Genomic DNA, 19807 nt, shown 5'->3' on the forward strand with positions numbered 1-19807 from the left:
CAATGACATCGGGCTTTGGTCAAGGCCCGCGGAGTTTAATTTCGTCCGGGGACGCGGAAGTAGCGATCAGGTCTAAGCCGCAGGTTGAGTGTCGCACTGGAGGAGGGCCGAGTCTTCATCCCGGATACCCCGGCTGGGTGAGGGGCTTCGGAGGAAGGTGAGCCAGGCGACGGTGATCACCGAGCGGGAGAGACCCCGAGGCGGCTTGGGGCCAAAGGGAGTGACGTAAGCCGGAGCTAGTCTCGGTCTGTTATTTAGTACTTGGGTGACTAAGTCACGTCACCTATCCGGGCTTCAGAATCCTTATCTTTAGAATGAGCGAGGAGGGATGGGTGGTACTCCGATACGTCAGTAAGGAAGTGTTATCATTCTTTTCGTTTGGTCAAAGTCTCTAGTCGGCCCCCTGCCTGCCCTCAAGGAAGGGCTGAACTCATCCCTGCTTAGTCTCAGCCGAAGCTTTCGGCTTTCGCTATTGCAACTAACTTGAAGGCTTCCTGCTAAGTTTCCAGTCTATCCTTGATTGATATTTATTAACTAAGTGGTGCGTTGGTAAAGAATCCGCCTGCTGATGCAGGAGATGTGAGTTCGATCCCTGGGTTGGGAAGATCCCCTGAAGGAGCCTATGGCAACCCACTCCAGTATTCTTACCTGGGAAATTCCATGGACAGAGGAGCCTGGTGGGCTACAGTCCACGGGATCTCAAAGAGTTGGACAGGACTGAACAGCTGAGCACACTAGCACTGCATCCCTTAAGAGGTTTAAAAAAAATCCTATGAATTTTTAATGCAACTTAACTGATAAACTGAAGGTTTTTTTGTTTTTGTTTTTTTAACCAGCCCTTCCCCATTCTCCCATTCCTCTTTGTCTCTCCTCACCTCAAAATAATGCTGGCCAGAGAGATTAGTTTAGTTGATGGTGTAATGTGTAATGAAGGCTTTTTTGTTTGTGTGTGCAGCAGTTATTTATCAAGAGTAATGTTTTCTTATTTTTTTCCCCTTAAGGTATCAAGAAACAATGTTTCTTTGAATTTGCTTATGTATTTGCCTCATCAATGTCATTCATATTGAGTATCTTAAGAGAAATGCTGGAATATTTTGGTGTTCCCATCAACCAGGTAAATGGTTTTTAATGGATTTGAATGTACCTGTTGTATTTGGGGTCTTATTTTGGAAATGATTTATATGTCAACATTCAAGGCAAAATTGTTACTTCTGTATAAGTTGTAACAAAGGCAAGTTTGCAGTAGTGTAGCTTTGATAATTTGAGTTAAAAAAAAAGGCTATGATTATTACGAACCTATTTACTTGAAGGGTGGAAAGCTGATAAAAGATCGAAACCAAGAAAAAGATAGACATGACCCTCATAGATAAAATATTTTAAAAATTCTAGTGGTTTTATTTAAGGTAATTTATTTGAACCTGAAACTAACACAACATTGTCAATCAACTGTACTCCAGTATAAAATAAAAAGTTGAAAAAAAATGCTTGACATTTGTTATAGAATGATGAGTTTTATAGTTCAGCAAATTCAGGAGAGAGGTTGACTTCGGTGTGAGAATCATAAACAAATGAGATTTTGTCTACTTACTGAGTAGCTATGACATCTAAGATCTAAGACAATATGCATTGTTCTGTAGGTGATGCAGGGTGGCAACACATCTTTCTTGTATTCATGATTCTTAAAATATAGTGTGAGATATGAGAAATATATACATACAGCTATAAGAGTACATATAAGACAGACACAAAAATAATAGAGGGGCATACAGAAAATGGGTAGTTGTTGCTATTTGGTATGGTGAATTAGAATAGTTAAGGATAAATAAAAGATTTTGAACAAAAGTAAGTTGAAGAATGATGGAGCCATTAATAAAAAATGGACAACTCAGTATGAGAAACTACTTTCTCCTAGGGTGATAAGTTAAATCTGTTGGAATCAGATCAGATTACATCAGTCGCTCAGTCGTGTCCGACTCTTTGCGACCCCATGAATCGCAGCACGCCAGGCCTCCCTGTCCATCACCAACTCCCGGAGTTCACTCAGACTCACGTCCATCGAGTCAGTGATGCCATCCAGCCATCTCACCCTCTGTCATCCCCTTCTCCTCCTGCCCCCAATCCCTCCCAGCATCAGAGTCTTTTCCAATGAGTCAACTCTTTGCATGAGGTGGCCAAAGTACTGGAGTTTCAGCTTTAGCATCAGTCCTTCCAAAGAAATCCCAGGGCTGATCTCCTTCAGAATGGACTGGTTGGATCTCCTTGCAGTCCAAGGGACTCTCAAGAGTCTTCTCCAACACCACAGTTCAAAAGCATCAATTCTTTGGTGCTCAGCCTTCTTCACAGTCCAACTCTCACATCCATACATGACCACTGGAAAAACCATACCTTTGACTAGATGGACCTTTGTTGGCAAAGTAATGTTTCTGCTTTTGAATATGCTGTCCAGGTTGGTCATAACTTTCCTTCCAAGGAGTAAGCGTCTTTTAATTTCATGGCTGCAGTCACCATCTGCAGTGATTTTGGAACCCCCCAAAATAAAGTCTGACACTGTTTCCACTGTTTCCCCATCTATTTGCCATGAAGATGATGGGACCGGATGCCATGATCTTCGTTTTCTGAATGTTGAGCTTTAAGCCAACTTTTTCACTCTCCACTTTCACTTTCATCAAGAGGCTTTTTAGTTCCTCTTCACTTTCTGCCATAAGGGTGGTGTCATCTGCATATCTGAGGTGATTGATATTTCTCCCGGCAATCTTGATTCCAGCTTGTGTTTCCTCCAGTCCAGCATTTCTCATGATGTACTCTGCATAGAAGTTAAATAAACAGGGTGACAATATACAGCCTTGACGTACTCCTTTTCCTATTTGGAACCAGTCTGTTGTTACATGTCCAGTTCTCACGGTTGCTTCCTGACCTGCATACAAATTTCTCAAGAGGCAGATCAGGTGGTCTGGTATTCCCATCTCTTTCAGAATTGTCCACAGTTTATTGTGATCCCAACAGTCAAAGGCTTTGGCATAGTCAATAAAGCAGAAATAGATGTTTTTCTGGAACTCTCTTGCTTTTTTGATGATCCAGCAGATGTTGGCAATTTGATCTCTGGTTCCTCTGCCTTTTCTAAAACCAGCTTGAACATCTGGAAGTTCACGGTTCATGTATTGCTGAAGCCTAGCTTGGAGAATTTTGAGCATTACTTTACTAGCGTGTGAGACGAGTGCAATTGTGCGGTAGTTTGAGCATTCTTTGGCATTGCCTTTCTTTGGGATTGGAATGAAAACTGACCTTTTCCAGTCCTGTAGCCACTGCTGAGTTTTCCAAAGTTGCTGGCATATTGAGTGCAGCACTTTCACAGCATCATCTTTCAGGATTTGGAATAGCTCAACTGGAGTTCCATCACCTCCACTAGCTTTGTTCGTAGTGATGCTTCCTAAGGCCCACTTGACTTCACATTCCAGGATGTCTGGCTCTAGGTCAGTGATCACAGCATCGTGATTATCTGGGTCGTGAAGATCTTTTTTGTACAGTTCTTCTGTGTATTCTTGCCACCTCTTCTTAATATCTTCTGCTTCTGTTAGGTCCATACCATTTCTGTCCTTTATTGAGCTCATCTTTGCATGAAATGTTCCTTTGGTATCTCTGATTTTCTTGAAGATATCCCTAGTCTTGCCCATTCTGTTGTTTTCCTGTATTTCTTTGCATTGATCGCTGAAGAAGGCTTTCTTATCTCCTCTTGCTATTCTTTGGAACTCTGCATTCAGATGTTTATATCTTTCCTTTTCTCCTTTGCTTTTCACTTCTCTTCTTTTCACAGCTATTTGTAAGGCCTCCCCAGATAGCCATTTTGCTTTTTTGCATTTCTTTTCTATGGAAATGGTCTTGATCCCTATCTCCTGTACAGGGTCACGAACCTCATTCCATAGTTCATCAGGCACTCTATCTATCAGATCTAGGCCCTTAAATCTATTTCTCACTTCCACTGTATAATCATAAGGGATTTGATTTAGGTCATACCTGAATGGTCTAGTGGTTTTCCCTACTTTCTTCAATTTAAGTCTGAATTTGGCAATAAGGAGTTGATGATCTGAGCCACAGTCAGCTCCTGGTCTTGTTTTTGTTGACTGTATAGAGCTTCTCCATCTTTGGCTGCAAAGAATATAATCAATCTGATTTCGGTATTGACCATCTGGTGATGTCCATGTGTAGAGTCTTCTCTTGTGTTGTTGGAAGAGGGTGTTTGTTATGACCAGTGCATTTTCTTGGCAAAACTCTATCAGTCTTTGCCCTGCTTCATTCCATATTCCAAGGCCACATTTGCCTGTTACTCCAGGTGTTTCTTGACTTCCTACTTTTGCATTCCAGTCCCCTATAATGAAAAGGACATCTTTTTTGGGTGTTAGTTCTAAAAGGTCTTGTAGGTCTTCACAGAACTGTTCAACTTCAGCTTCTTCAGCGTTACTGGTTGGGGCATAGGCTTGGATTACTGTGATATTGAATGGTTTGCCTTGGAAACGAACAGAGATCATTCTGTCGTTTTTGAGATTGCATCCAAGTACTGCATTTCGGACTCTTTTGTTGACCATGATGGCCACTCCATTTCTTCTGAGGGATTCCTGCCTGCGGTAGTAGATATAATGGTTATTTGAGTTAAATGCACCCATTCCAGTCCATTTCAGTTCGCTGATTCCTATAATGTCAACATTCACTCTTGCCATCTCTTGTTTGACCACTTCGAATTTGCCTTGATTCATGGACCTGACATTCCAGGTTCCTATGCAATATTGCTCTTTACAGCTTCAGACCTTGCTTCTATCACCAGTCACATCCACAACTGGGTATTGTTTTTGCTTTGGCTCCATCCCTTTGTTCTTTCTGGAGTTATTTCTCCACTGATCTCCAGTAGCATATTGGGCACCTATTGACCTGGAATATATAAATACAAATATCTTGCTGATAATTAGATATATGGTTCTGGGTGTAGAAAAGAAAAGAGATTCAGATTTGGTGTTTTCTATATGCATTTGTTATTTGACTTTGATGATAGAGGATGTCCATAATGAAGCATTTTGAATTTCAGAATTGAGGAGGTTAAAAATAACAAAGACTGAGGGATAGTTGAAGATTTGCTTCAGTATTCTTGCCTTGAGAACACCATGAACAGTATGAAAAGGCAAAATGATAGGATACTGAAAGAGGAACTCCCCAGGTCGATAGGTGCCCAATATGCTACTGGAGATTAGTGGAGAAATAACTCCAGAAAGAATGAAGGGATGGAGCCAAAGCAAAAATGAAGACCTACAAGACCTTTTAGAACTAACACCCAAAAAAGATGTCCTTTTCATTATAGGGGACTGGAATGCAAAAGTAGGAAGTCAAGAAACACCTGGAGTAACAGGCAAATTTGGCCTTGGAATACGGAATGAAGCAGGGCAAAGGCTAATAGAGTTTTGCCAAGAGAACGCACTGGTCAGAGCAAACACCCTCTTCCAACAACACAAGAGAAGACTCTACACATGGACATCACCAGATGGTCAACAGCGAAATCAGATTGATTATATTCTTTGCAGCCAAAGATGGAGAAGCTCTAAGACTGGGAGCTGACTGTGGCTCAGATCATGAGCCCTTATTGCCAAATTCAGACTTAAATTGAAGAAAGTAGGGAAAACCACTAGACCATTCAGGTATGACCTAAATCAAATCCCTTATGATTATACAGTGGAAGTGAGAAATAGATTTAAGGGCCTAGATCTGATAGATAGAGTGCCTGATGAACTATGGACAGAGGTTCGTCCATGAACTATGGACATTGTACAGGAGACAGGGATCAAGACCATCCCCATGGAAAAGAATGCAAAAAAGCAAAATGGCTGTCTGAGGAGGCCTTACAAATAGCTGTGAAAAGAAGAGAAGCAAAAAGCAAAGGAGAAAAGGAAAGACAAAGCATCTGAATGCAGAGTTCCAAAGAATAGCAAGGAGAGATAAGAAAGCCTTCCTCAGCGATCAATGCAAAGAAATACAGGAAAACAACAGAATGGGAAGGACTAGAGATCTCTTCAAGAAAATGAGAGATACCAAGGGAATATTTCATGAAAAGATGGGCTCGAAAAGGACAGAAATGGTATGGACCTAACAGAAGCAGAAGATATTAAGAAGAGGTGGCAAGAATACACAGAAGAACTGTACAAAAAAGATCTTCACGACCCAGATAATCACGATGCTGTGATCACTGACCTAGAGCCAGACATCCTGGAATGTGAAGTCAAGTGGGCCTTAGGAAGCATCACTACGAACAAAGCTAGTGGAGGTGATGGAACTCCAGTTGAGCTATTCCAAATCCTGAAAGATGATGCTGTGAAAGTGCTGCACTCAATATGCCAGCAACTTTGGAAAACTCAGCAGTGGCTACAGGACTGGAAAAGGTCAGTTTTCATTCCAATCCCAAAGAAAGGCAATGCCAAAGAATGCTCAAACTACCGCACAATTGCACTCATCTCACACGCTAGTAAAGTAATGCTCAAAATTCTCCAAGCCAGGCTTCAGCAACACATGAACCGTGAACTTCCAGATGTTCAAGCTGGTTTTAGAAAAGGCAGAGGAACCAGAGATCAAGTTGCCAACATCTGTTGGATCATCAAAAAAGCAAGAGAGTTCCAGAAAAACATCTATTTCTGCTTTATTGACTATGCCAAAGCCTTTGACTGTTGGGATCATGATAAACTGGGGACAATTCTGAAAGAGATGGGAATACCAGACCACCTGACCTGCCTCTTGAGAAACCTGTATACAGGTCAAGAAGCAACAGTTAGAACTGGACATGGAACAACAGACTGGTTCCAAATAAGAAAAGGAGTACGTCAAGGCTGCATATTGTCATCCTGCTTATTTAACTTCTGTGCAGAGTACATCATGAGAAACGCTGGGCTGGAGGAAGCACAAGCTGGAATCAAGATTGCCTGGAGAAATATCAATGATCTCAGATATGCAGATGACACCAGCCTTATGGCAGAAGGTGAAGAAGAACTAAAGAGCCTCTTGATGAAAATGAAAGAGGAGAGTGAAAAACTTGGTTTAAATCTCAACATTCAGAAAACGAAGATCATGGCATCCGGTCCCATCACTTCATGGCAAAAAGATGGGGAAACAGTGTCAGACTTTATTTTGGGGGGTTCCAAAATCACTGCAGATGGTGACTGCAGCCATGAAATTAAAAGACGCTTACTCCTTGGAAGGAAAGTTATGACCAACCTGGACAGCATATTCAAAAGCAGAAACATTACTTTGCCAACAAAGGTCTGTCTAGTCAAGGGTATGGTTTTTCCAGTGGTCATGTATGGATGTGAGAGTTGGACTATAAAGAAAGCTGAGTGCCTAAGAATTGATGCTTTTGAACTGTGGTGTTGGAGAAGACTCTTGAGAGTCCCTTGGACTGCAAGGAGATCCAACCAGTCCATCCTAAAGGAAATCAGTCCTGAGTTTTCATTGGAAGGACTGATGTTGAAGCTGAAACTTCAGTATTTTGGCCACCTCATGTGAAGAGCTGACTCATTTGAAAAGACAGTGATGCTGGGAAAGGTTGAGGGCAGGAGTAGAAGGGGACGACGGAGGATGAGATAGTTGGATGGCATCACCAACACAATGGACATGGGTTTGGGTGGACTCCAGGAGTTGGTGATGGACAGGGAGGCCTGGTGTGCTGCGATTCATGGGGTTACAAAGAGTCAGACAGGACTGAGCAACTGAACTGAACATATCATTGAAACAACTTGAAAATCCCTACTTAGTAGGAAAGTCAGTGAAGTCAATAGGAGGTTGCCAGAGCAGAAATGGAAGAGGGAGTTGAAATCATAAGAGTGGTGAAGATAGTTAGTGGTAATGAAGGAATGAGAGAGAAGGACAGAGGTTTGGCAGAATGGGAATTGCAGACCAAGACATTCACATTAACCAAGAGTTACATGACTGTGTGTGGCAATAGTGGCCCTCACTGTAGTGCAGCCTCTAGGCCTGTGGTTCTTAGCAAGGGTGCACCTGTGAGTGATCTGCAGAACCACAGCGATAATTATGTTAATTAAGTTGGGCATCTGTACCGTAGGCTGTGCTGATCAGTGTCTATGTCACTTTTAAATACTTGAAATGTCTAAGTTGAGATCTGTTATAGGTATAAAATATACAATGGATTTTGAAGATTTAGTCTGAAAAAAAGAATATTATAAAATAATGGCATTGTTTTAAAAAAATATTGATTTCACATTGACATAATATGCACATACGAATTAAATACATTAAGGAAATTAATTTCACTTGTCTCTTTCTACTCTTCAAATGTAGCTACTAGAAAGTTGTATAAGCTGTTTGTATGTTTTGGATATTATTCAGTTGTTGGTTGCAAATGTTTTCCTTCACTCTGTAGGTTGTCTTTTTGTTTTGTTTATGATTTTCATGTGGTGCAAAAGCGTCTGAGTTTGATTAGATCCCGTTTGTTTTTGCTTTTATTTCTTTTGCCTTAGGAGACCAATCTGAGAAAATATTGATAGAATTTATGTCTGAGAGTATTTTGCCTATGTTCTGTTCTAAGAGTTTTATGGTATCATATCTTATGTTTCGGTCTTTAAATCATTTTGAGTTTATTGTTATGTTTGTTGTAAGGGAGTGTTCTAATTTCATTGATTTGCATGTAGCTGTGCATCTTTCCAACACCACTTGTTGAAGAGACTGTCTTTTCTCCATTGTATATTTTTGCCTCCCGTATCATAGATTAATTGATCATGCATGGGTGGGTTTATTTCTGGGCTCTCTGTTCTGTTCTTTTGATCTACATGTCTGTTTTTGTGCCAATACCACAATAAGTAAAGCATTCTTAAATTGTTTAGGGCATGATTCATTTATTCACCTCTTTAAAGGAAATTACATGAATATACTCTGTATTACTTCATTGCTTGAGAAATTGACATTGTCAATTTTTAATAAAGTTCCCCAGGGTATTTGGTCATTATCAGAAATAAAAGGAAATGAGTTTGTGGTGCTTTCTCAAAAGATCTTCTTCCTGGAATATGCTTATGTTCACTGCCTCCCTCAGCTGCACTCGCTTGTACCCCCACTTTTTAAAAAATACATGTGAATAGTTTGATGCTTAGAAGAAAATAAAAGCATGCTATTCTATATTAAAAAAAAAAAGCCATTCTATCTTTAACATTTGTTCTTTTCATAAACAATATAAACATGCTCAACAGAGTACTACTTTTTAAATAATGATTTATGTTTAAATAGGTTTTACACATTTGGGAAAATAAAGACTATGGATCAGCTCGGAGTATTGTTCGAATCATTGGGAAACTTCTTCCTTTAGAACCTTGTCCCAGGCCTAATTTTGAGGTAAGTCAGTCAACATGTATTATTTAAGTACCATGTCTAAAAATTTCTATAGGGAAATAGGGACATAGATTGGAATAGAAGAAGAAATGTTTCCTGCAAACCAAAAACCTGTAGCTTATCTTGGAAACAAGTAATTTCATTTGTGTTTTTGTCTTTATTACTTTAATTATATCCAAAGATTGCCAGATGTGAAGAAACCCCTGAGTCGTTTCTTTGATTCTTTTAGTCTGTGTTTTATGTTGTGTGGCATTCCTAGGGGAGAGAATAGTGCCATATGCATAGACTTTAGAACTATGTTTTCCTGAGTCCTTTTTCTTGCTAACAGGTGTATGTTTTTCTCTTGCATATCCTTACTCTTTTCACACTTGTGGATTTTTAACTTGTGTAAGCGGTTTCTATAGGCATGTGTCTCCCCCTGACTGCCCGCAGAGCTCTGACTTTCTTTTCCCTTTTTCCCTTTAGCTGGTTCCGCTCTTGAACTCTGTGGACCCGGCTAACTGTGGCTCTGTAGTTCCGTCTTTTGCTGACGTTTGGTGTGTGGCAAATGATGAAGAAGCCAGTTATCTCAGATTTCGGTAATTTTTCTACATATCTTGGAAAAGTGGGATGTGGGCTACAATCTGAATTCTTGCCCGTGTTGAAGTGTGTTCAGACTGAGCCTTTTCATTTATTTTGTCTAGCTCTATAGTACACTGAGTCCTACTAATGTCTTCATGATAAGGATAACTGGTATTTTTTTCTCATTTTTGGCTTGTTTTTCTAAATGCACATTTAAACCTAACCCAGGCCTGTGAAGGAATGATATTAAAAGGATTTGAAGATTACCACGTTCATTTTTAGGAGAAAGCTCTTTCCTGTATACTAAATACTGGATCTCTTTTTCTTTTTTTTAATAATTTATTTCTGGCTACTCCAGGCCTTTGTTGCTTTATGTGGGCTTTCTCTAGTTGTGGTGAGTGGGGCCTACTCAAGTTGTTGTGCAGGGGCTTCTAACTGTGGTAGCCTCTTGCTGCAGAGCGTGGGCTCGGTAAATTGCAGCTTGTGGGCTCTAGAGCACAGGCTCCGTAGCTGTGGTGCACAGTGTTATTTGCCCCTCGGCAAGGGGGATCTTCCTGACAGGGATCAAACTTGTGTCCCCTGCATTGGCAGGCGAATTCTTAACCACTGGACCACCAGGGACGTCCAATACTAGATCTATTTTGTTTTATATATTTAACCAAAATTTATACCGTGTTTACTATGTACCAGGCAATGATGTTAAATATATTTCATCATTTGGATGTTTTACTACTTGGGAATACTAACTTAGGTGTTAGTGTATTCAGATACAGGCTGTAAGTACAATAAAGGTCAATTATTCAAAATTTCTGCTTAAATTTATTCTATGTAAAGCTGATTTATAAATTTTCAAAAAATTAGAGTACTTACCCCAATATAACATGGAATCCTTTCAAGCCTTATATTCCAAATATGTAGAATTTCTAAGTAAATTAACTTTATTTCTAAATAAATCCATTTGTACAGTTTGACATTAATAGACAGAACAGTTATAGGATAATTATTTTTGGTTTACAGTTTGAAAGCCAGATGCGTCCCTTTCTTCACTGATCACTTTTGGTCACCTGCTAAAGGCAACATTCTGTTCTGGGGATTGAGGATACAAAGTTGTGTAAGATACTGCTTGTCCTCAGTGAGTCTACAGACAGTTATAGAGTAAAGAGAGCTATTCTGATTTTGTTTTGGTGTTTTTGTTCTTTGACTGAAAGAAATTATTTCTCTTAGAAAATTTTCCCTCCCCCATCTCTCTATCCGTTTTTTCCTTCATTCCACCCATAGTACATGGAAAAATGAAGAAGAGGAGAAAATTGCATCTTTTCATCCTTTGCAACTAGTTGAAGGTCCATTGACACCTGCTGTAAGGCATAACAAACCAAGAAAAAATGATTGGCCTGAAAGTGAAACTGCAATTAAAAAGATAGCTGCCCTTGAAGATGAACTAGCTTTTCTTCGCTCTCAGATTGCTGCAATTGTGGGACGGCAAGAACTGGGAAACAGTACAAAACCTGGTAAGTGACATTGGGTTTTTGTTTTGGTTGGATGATACTTCTCTAGTATTTTAAGTCAGTGCGGTTCTAAGTAAGAAAAGAATGTTAGCTGCTAACGTATCTTCTGAATGACATGGAATGTGAAAGGGTGTTGCGTGTGTGTGTGTGTGTGTGTGTGTGTATGTGTGTATAACTGCTGATGTTTGTTAAGAATAAATTAAGATGCATTTGTAGTGACCAGAATGGCTTTGGTTTAAAGAAGAGCTAGCTATGCTGCCAAAGATTGTAGTTTTATATTCAAAAGCCTATTTTCTAAGTACAGTTGTCCCTCAGCATTTTGGTTCTAGGACCCCTGTGGCCACCAAAATCCAAGGATACTTATGTCCCTTAATACGATGGCATATTTATATATAATCTGTCACATCCTCCATCTTCCTGTATACTTTAAATCATTTCTCATTACTTATAATATCTAATAAAATGCAAATTATTGTAAATACAATGGAATTGCTATGTAAACTGTTGTTAGGGTGTGGCAGATCAAGTTTGGCTTTTTGAAACTATCCTGGAATTTTTTAAAAAAATATTTTCAGTCAGCAGTTTTTTGAATCTGCAGATGTAGAGGATATGGGTGAGGATATGGATAGACAACTATAAGCTTTTCTAAGTCTTTAGAAAAGTGTTGGAAATTTAAGTAGAGGGATGCATTACTTTGAGAGAAGAGTATAGGTTTGAGGTTCATATATTTGTCGTTTGAAGTTATTGCTGCTATACTTCCATCAAATCTAGGTGAATACTGTTTTCTAGATAATTCTCTCTAAAATTTTTAGAGATGTGACTTGCTTTAAATAAAATATACATACACACACTGTATCTGTATGTATGTAGAAACACCTATATAAACACATATGTTTGCTTATAACCCATACTATATAGTATTATATTTTTATAATTTATATGAAATATTATATAGAATATGTTACTATAGAATAAAAAATGAGATTATATATACACTTTTTTAAAAGTAGTCATGTTACATATGATTTTAGGAGCAAATCTGTTGTGAAAAATTTAAGTATTTGGTACCCATCTTAGGCTCTTGCCTAGAAAATATGTGTCTGGGTGTTTCTACAGTGTCCTTATAGAGTGAATATATCAGTTCGTGTGTTTCTAGCCACAAGCTGTTGATTGTGTTTTAGCTTTTGTAAACTGAGGATGAAATTTAGATTGTAACTGAAAACATTTTTTATTTTCTCTTTGAAATGCATTCTCTCCCTTCCCCCTACACAAAGAATCCTAATTGGATTAAAAAGAAATTTACTATTTGCTTGACTCTTCCAAAAATTGCTAAGCATATGGGGTTGATTCTCCTTCTTGGCCACCGTGTCATTGTTTTGATAGCATTACAGAAATTGTTCCTATTTTGATTCTAATTAGTGTTACATGTCATGTCGGAGACAGTTTTGTATGATTTTTCAACAGACTAAATTTCTTCTAGGTTTCCTGGACTTGAATGACAGGCCTAGTGGTTTTGGACAAAAGCCATCATCATCAGGGGCTACTCAACTCAATGTCAAACAAGATTTGTTTTCAAGTTCAGTGCATCCCTCTTCTCCTCCTCCACCACCGCCTCCTCAGATTTCTTCTGTACAGCCTCCATGTTCTCCTCTCATGAAAATAGTATCTAATAATATTTGTGCATCAGATAATTCAACAACTGAAGTGAAACAACAGCACCCAGATGCTGGGAAGACCAATTATAGTCATCACTCAAAAAACCAGAAAAATGAAGCTGTTCCAAACATGTTGGATGTTCTAAAGGATATGAATAAGGTTAAACTACGTGCTGTTGAAAGGTATGTTGTCATAATTTGCAAAATGAACCAAAATTTTATCACTGGTGTTTAAAGAAATTAGTTTATCAAAGTAAACATATATAAGTCTTCTCTTTGATTCTTCTTCACCCCAAACACGGCTCCTAGAGAGAATCATTTTCAAATTTTTGTGACTCTTCTAGTGTCTTATCTTCATATTTTTGAAATATTATACTTTTGCTATTTTTTGATATTTTAGTTATATTTATTGGAATTGTTAAAAATCTGAAATACATTCTCTTAGACATTCTACCTCCTAACACACATGCACACATACACTTCTTATTACATCTTCCAATATGGTTAAGTCACAGTCTTAAATCCATGTTCAGAATTTATATCCTTATTATAATAATAAACATTCACAGGAAAGCTATTTCATATACTACAATTACATTTTATTTGTTAACTAATTTTATTTTTTATTGCAGTTAACTATTGACTCTTTGAATTCCCCCCAACCCCTGGAAATCCCCTCTTGGAGCCCTCTGCCCTTCTCTAATCTTACTTGTTGCTCTAAACCTGCTGCATTGTTATCCTAAGGATTTCCTTTGTCATCATAGGCATTCTGTTTGTCCAGTGTTGCATCACCCACTTCCTGGGTGTTCCCTCTTCTGTAGCTTCCTGAGGAATGAATGCATAAAAGCTAAATTATTTTAATACCTTGCATATCTGAAACTTTTTTTTTTTTAATTCTCATACTTACTTGCTAGTTTGGCTGGATATATAATTAGCAGAAAATCATTTTTCCTCAGAATTTTGAAGACATTATTTAGTTGGTTTCTAGCTTTCAGTGTTCCTGTTGCAAGGTTAATGTCATTTTAATTCCTGATACTATGTATGAAACTTGTTTCCCTTATTCTTGAAACATTTGAGATCTTCTTTTTGATCCTAATCTTCTCAAAATTCATGATGATGAGCCCTGGAGTGTTCTTTTAAAATTTCTCATGCTGATCACTAATGGACTCAATCAGTTGTCCTTTATTTTTGAAAATTTCTTGTAATATTTTTCTGATATGTCTCCTATTTTTTCCCTCCTTTCTTGAAGCTCCTATTAGAAGTTCGAATGCCAGAATTATTTGTCTTATCTTCATATCTTTCCTCTACTGATTTCTTTCTATTTTTTATTGTACTTTTAAAGAAAGTCCTTTTCAATTCTTCTATGTGTTTTTCCTGTTATCATTTTTTGAGGGGGGAGGCCACACTGAAATCTATGTACCCTCAGTGGTCCCCACTGCCACCTTTCATTTTAGGCCACCATTTTATATAATTTGGACTTTGGCAGTGACCTCTTAACTGGTCACTCTCTTTTCATTCTTGCCTCCTTGTCTGTTCTCCATATGTGAATAATAACCAGAGTGATCTTTAACAATTGAAGTCAGATCATGCCATTTGCCTGCTGAAAATCCTTTGGTGGTTTTCACTGTGCTTAGAATGAAATCTTGACACCTTGCTGTGGCCTGGATTCAGCCCTCGTGTCTCTGACATCCCATCCTACTTCCCATCTTACTTCACTGCACTCCAGTTGTACCTGTTTTCCCTTTCTGACAGATGCCAGCCTCCTTTCTGATGCATCCATTGGATGTTTACAATAAAACTGACTGCTTGTCATTTCCTTAAGAAGAATGGCAAATCCTTTAAGAGACTTATCCTCATCATCTCATCGAAAGCGCTTTATCCTAGCCACTATCACATTTCCCTTTCTTATTTATTTTGTATTTTAAAAAATACTTATTTGGCTGTGCTGAGTCTTAGTTGCAGCATGCGAACTCTTAGTTGTGGCAGTGGGATCTAGTTCCCTGACTGGGGCTCAAACCTGGGACCCCTACATTGGGAGTGGGGAGTCTTAGCTACTGGACCACCAGGGAACTCCCTCCCTCTTTTATTTTATTCACAGCACTAATTGCTGCCCCAGATGTTCTTGCTTACTTGTTCACTGATGAACTCCTGCCCCTAGAGTGTTCCATGGGAGCAGGATTACCTCTCTAGCCCCAAAGTGTAAAAATGGAGCCTGGCGAAAGAGTCAGCATTAAGACTGAGTGAGTGAACAAAGAGCCTGATGTTTTTCTTTTCATGAACTCCATAGTCCTTTTAAAAGTTATTAAATATTTAAACTTTTCTACCCACTGGAGAATTAGAAAATAAAAAAACAAAGATGATATTTGATAAGTCCCAGGTTATAATGGATTGTGGTAGAGCCCCATATGGTTTCTCAGCTTTCTGATTCCTAAACCATTGCACCCTTATATTTGTTATCCTAAGGCAAAACATTCCAATCTTTTAAAGACGAAGTAGATTATAATATATTATGCTTCTATTTCTGCTATATAATGCTTAGATTTTTGCTGTGCTTGTCAAGGCTTATGTGCTCAGTTGCTTCAGTTGTGTCCAACTGTTTGTGACCCCATGGACTGGGACCTGCTGGCCTCCTCTGTCCATAAGATTCTCCAGAATTCAATCGGAGTAGGTTGCCATGCCCTCCCCAGGGAATCTTCCTGACCCAGGGATCGAACCTGTGTCTCTTACATCTCCTGCACAGGCAAGTGGGTTCTTTACCACTAGTGCCACCTGGGAAGCTCTTCAATAAGGAACTTAATACACAAAGTTTTGAGTTATTCCATTTTTTTAAAGGTCCCCTGGAGGCAGACCCATTCATAAAAGGAAAAGAGAAGACTCACCTTGGGATCCAGTGTCTCTAATATCCCATGCACTTAAGCAGAAATTTGCATTCCAAGAAGAAGATTCCTTTGAGAAAGAAGATAATTGTTGGGAGTCTTCTCCATTTTCTAGTCCAGAAACTTCAAGGGTGCGCTTATAATGTAAGGTTAAATTTTCAGTTTTTCTCATGCATGTTGTTCATGATGTATCTTTACCTTCAAATTCTCTTGAAGTAATTATGTAGACTGGGCCATAAAATTGTTTATCGATACTGTGTGCTGCTAATGTTCTGGTTGTTTGTACTGACTTTCACTTACATGCTCATTTTAGCTTTTAGCATACTATGACATTTTTTGAGATAAAACATTTGATTTGAAAAATACTTGTGCATAAGTTTATAATGGTTTCTCCTGGACACGTGCTAACGTGACATTGCTGTCTGTCACTGTTGCCGCCCGGTGTGAACTGGGCATCTGTAACTTTGAGAGGACCAGAGAGGAGTGATGTCATAGGTTCAACCTAACCGTATTTAAATGTGAATACTCCCAGTATTTTTCCTCGTCACGTGTAAAGACTGGATTATTTAGATAAATAGAATATTTATAATTGTGCTTAACAAAGCAAATGAGCTCATAATTATCTTCGATGGCCTTGCTCCCTGGACACTTAAAAAAATTCACAATGTATTTCAACTCTTAACCCTGAAGATTGCTCCTTATTTGAAGCCTCTTTGCTTTACTTCAGATATAATCCTAATTTGGGGGCTGGTTTCCCATCTCATAGTTTAGTTGAGGAATTAAAGAAGGTTAAGCCATGGGAACAAGGGGAGAGAGAAAGAGGGACAGAGTCTCAAGTCCGGTGGGTGGCACTGGAGTGGCTAAGGAGGAGGGGTGGAGGCTAAAAAGCAGATGACAACTCACAGAGCAGAGCAGAGCAGAGGAGAATTGTTCTACTCTGTCAGTTCCGGCAGAACTGGGGTCTCACTTTCTGTGACCCCAGCCCTGAGGACCCTGCCTGACACATAGCCCACTCTCAAACAACTACTTACTATTGAATGAATTAAGCCTCATTGGGTCATTTGGTGTGCTCTTCTGTTTTTTTACATCAGAATAATGTATTAAACATTTGCTTTATTTCAGTTTGGACACCGTATCTTAAGTCAGAAGTATGTTGAACTAAAAGAAGAACCAACAAACCCAGCAGGTGTAGACCAAGTCATGAGCAACAGGGGCTGTGTCTACACCTAGAAGGCAGGACTACAGAAGTATACCTACATGCCTCTCCCTGCATGTGAAAGGATCACATCTCCTGTTAATGAATTTAAATGTAGTCCATATGCTGGGGTATGTTAGTGCAGAGGTCTGAAGGATCTTGACCTTTGTCTGGTTTTATAAGATCCAAGAGTTAACGGGCTACTGACGATAGTCAGGTGTATGGATCTTTTTCATTTTTTCCCCACATATGTTAAGTTTATTAAAGCTGAATAAATACTTTGAATGATTTTCCTAAGAGCTAAATAGTAAACGATTTAATGTTTCTCATTTGAGAATGGTAAGATCTCATTATAAGGTAACGGAAACCATTTAGTGGATTAAGAAAGTAGTGTAAATTAAGTCTGTATTGTACTGCACAGCCGATGATAGTACATTTGAGTTTTTAAAAAAGATTTCTTAAATCAGTTATGACTTGCTTATTTAAGCGTCTTTGGCTCTTTTAAAGATTGGTAGTGATATGGTTTACTTGGCCTCCAGCAACTTGGAGATTTTCAAAAAATATAAAATTATAATTTTTTCACTAAGAGAGTCATACTTTGAATCATAGATTGAACCCCCTAAAAAACTTGAGGTGATAAAGAATTATTCTTAGAAGCTGATTTTGACTGTTAAATGCTCGATTGTAGAAGTATTTAAAGAATCTCTTGATAAGTTTTGCCCTCACTTGCTATGTAAATATGTACACCTGTCATTTTATTTCCTTTGTTCTTTATTATGCTCTGTTCCTTTGTAAATAAACACACCTTTTTGAACTTGTTTGTGTTTTATAGCACTTTTAATTCATGTTTTCTTCTCACTACATTTAGAAACTCTAAACTTTTGGGGGGAAAGAGAGTTGTGTACTTAGTTTGTTGGTCAGTACGAAGAAACACAAGTTTGGAATAGGTGTTTTTTTCCTCTGCCATTACACTAATGTGTGTGGGAATTTCCATGTTTCCCTAGAAATGGAGCTTAGGTTCCATTTGGATGGACTCAGCACCCACGCATTTTGGAAGCTCTCTCCTTTTGAAAAAGCCCGGTTTGCTTACCATTTTCATGTTATGGTGGTCGAGAGTCGGCTTCCTGGTTATCTCCATTTCCGACCCCTTTCACCCGGCACCTTCCAGTTAGGCCTGGCTATGCCACATTCATCTTATGACCACGAGGAATAGGCTTTGAGTCACAGAAATGTGAACCCTGACATCACCGAGCTGTTGAACTAACACCAGCAAAAGCCATCTCCAGACTTCTTATTACATGAGAAAGATTAAAAAATATGCTGAGTGGGTTTTCTGTTATTTGCAGCCAAAAGCATTCATAGTGATACAGCAAGTACACCAGTGTGGCTTTCATACCTGCCTGTTATTCCCTCTGTGTAGTCTTCTGACACTTCTCAGGAGTTTGTTCATGCTGTTGTCCCCGCCCCTCCTAGACATTGTCCCCATTCTGCCTCTTCTCATCTTGTACTTGGAATTAGAGTCCCTCTTCCTCTGAAATAACTAGTTTTTATCCCGTAGGGCAGTTTTGCATTGCAGGAACATTTTGAAGATACTATTTTCTGCCAAGTGAGATCTATTTCCTAAGAAATCTCAAGTTGGTTTTTTTGGGGAAGGAGGCTTTTCTTTTCTACTTCAGAATGAATTTCCTGCTTGCCCAAAGCACATGTCAGCACTAGGATGCATAATTGAATGGACCTTGGACTCACCTCTATTAGCTTCCCTGGTGGCTCAGACTTGCCTGCAATACAGGAGATCCAGACTTGATCCCTGTGTCTGGAAGATCCCTTGGAGAAGGGAATGGCAACCCACTCCAGTGTTCTTGCCTGGAGAATTCCATGGACAGAGGAGCCTGGTGGGCTGCACCGTGGGGTCGGAAAGAGTTGGACCAAGTGACTAACACCTCTATTTAGAAGGGTGACTTCCAATGCCCTGGAGAACACAAGACCATACCGTGAAATTCCCCTTTGGGAGGCCTTTTGAGTGGCCTACATTTGGGCTCCTTGTGACTTAATGTTGACTGTAGAGTTTGTGAGGGTTTAGGCTTTCATCATCAATCTATAGGTAAATTGACTGTCCAGAATTCCCAGTACCCATTACCCTGTCTTCCTTCTACTTATTTTCTTGAAAATGTTTGCATTTTAAAAATTGGTGTTGAGAATGCTTTTCTGTCTCCAAATATCCCTCTCGAACCTATGCTGCTCCCCTCGGTTTCTGTGTGGGTAACCTTTCACAGCTTTGCCCTTTTCTTTTCATGGAAATAAATAGTTTTCAAGGACTCAGAAACATTAAACAGTCATCTCACTGTGTGGCTTTGGGAACTAATGGAAGAAGTGCTGGAAATGTGCTGGGAGAACTGAGTTATTACCTCTTGGGCCCCAAGCTCCTTGGCTGTAAAATGAAGCGGGACATGCCCTGGGGTCTGATGTACAATATTAACATCCTCTGACTTACTTGGCTCAGGTAAAAAGAGACATAATCACAGATCAGTTTGGTTAATCATAACTCAATTGGACTTCCCTGATAGCTCAGTTGGTAAAGAACCCACCTGTAGTGCAGAAGATCCCAGTTCAATTCCTGGTTTGGGAGGATCCCCTGGAGAGGGACTAGGCTAT

At 39.2% G+C, this 19807-nt stretch overlaps 1 protein-coding gene across 2 annotated transcripts; it reads left to right on the top strand.

Moving 5' to 3' along the window:
• Positions 1-17973, top strand: MTFR2 (mitochondrial fission regulator 2). 2 transcript variants are annotated; one of them, XM_006052254.4, is made up of 8 exons: positions 1-157; positions 1002-1114; positions 9262-9366; positions 9829-9941; positions 11203-11432; positions 12910-13267; positions 15917-16104; positions 17083-17973. In XM_006052254.4, the coding sequence occupies exons 2-7, from the start codon at positions 1052-1054 to the stop codon at positions 16101-16103; spliced, it is 1056 nt and encodes a 351-aa protein (XP_006052316.2). In that variant the 5' UTR covers positions 1-157; positions 1002-1051; the 3' UTR covers position 16104; positions 17083-17973. The 2 variants fall into 2 exon arrangements, with proteins under 2 accessions (XP_006052316.2, XP_025150272.1); XM_025294487.3 differs by having other exon boundaries at positions 77-225.
• The last annotated feature ends 1834 nt before the right edge of the window (positions 17974-19807 follow it).

The sequence above is a fragment of the Bubalus bubalis genome, chromosome 10 (assembly GCF_019923935.1).
Source record: "Bubalus bubalis isolate 160015118507 breed Murrah chromosome 10, NDDB_SH_1, whole genome shotgun sequence".
Classification (NCBI taxonomy): domain Eukaryota; kingdom Metazoa; phylum Chordata; class Mammalia; order Artiodactyla; family Bovidae; genus Bubalus; species Bubalus bubalis.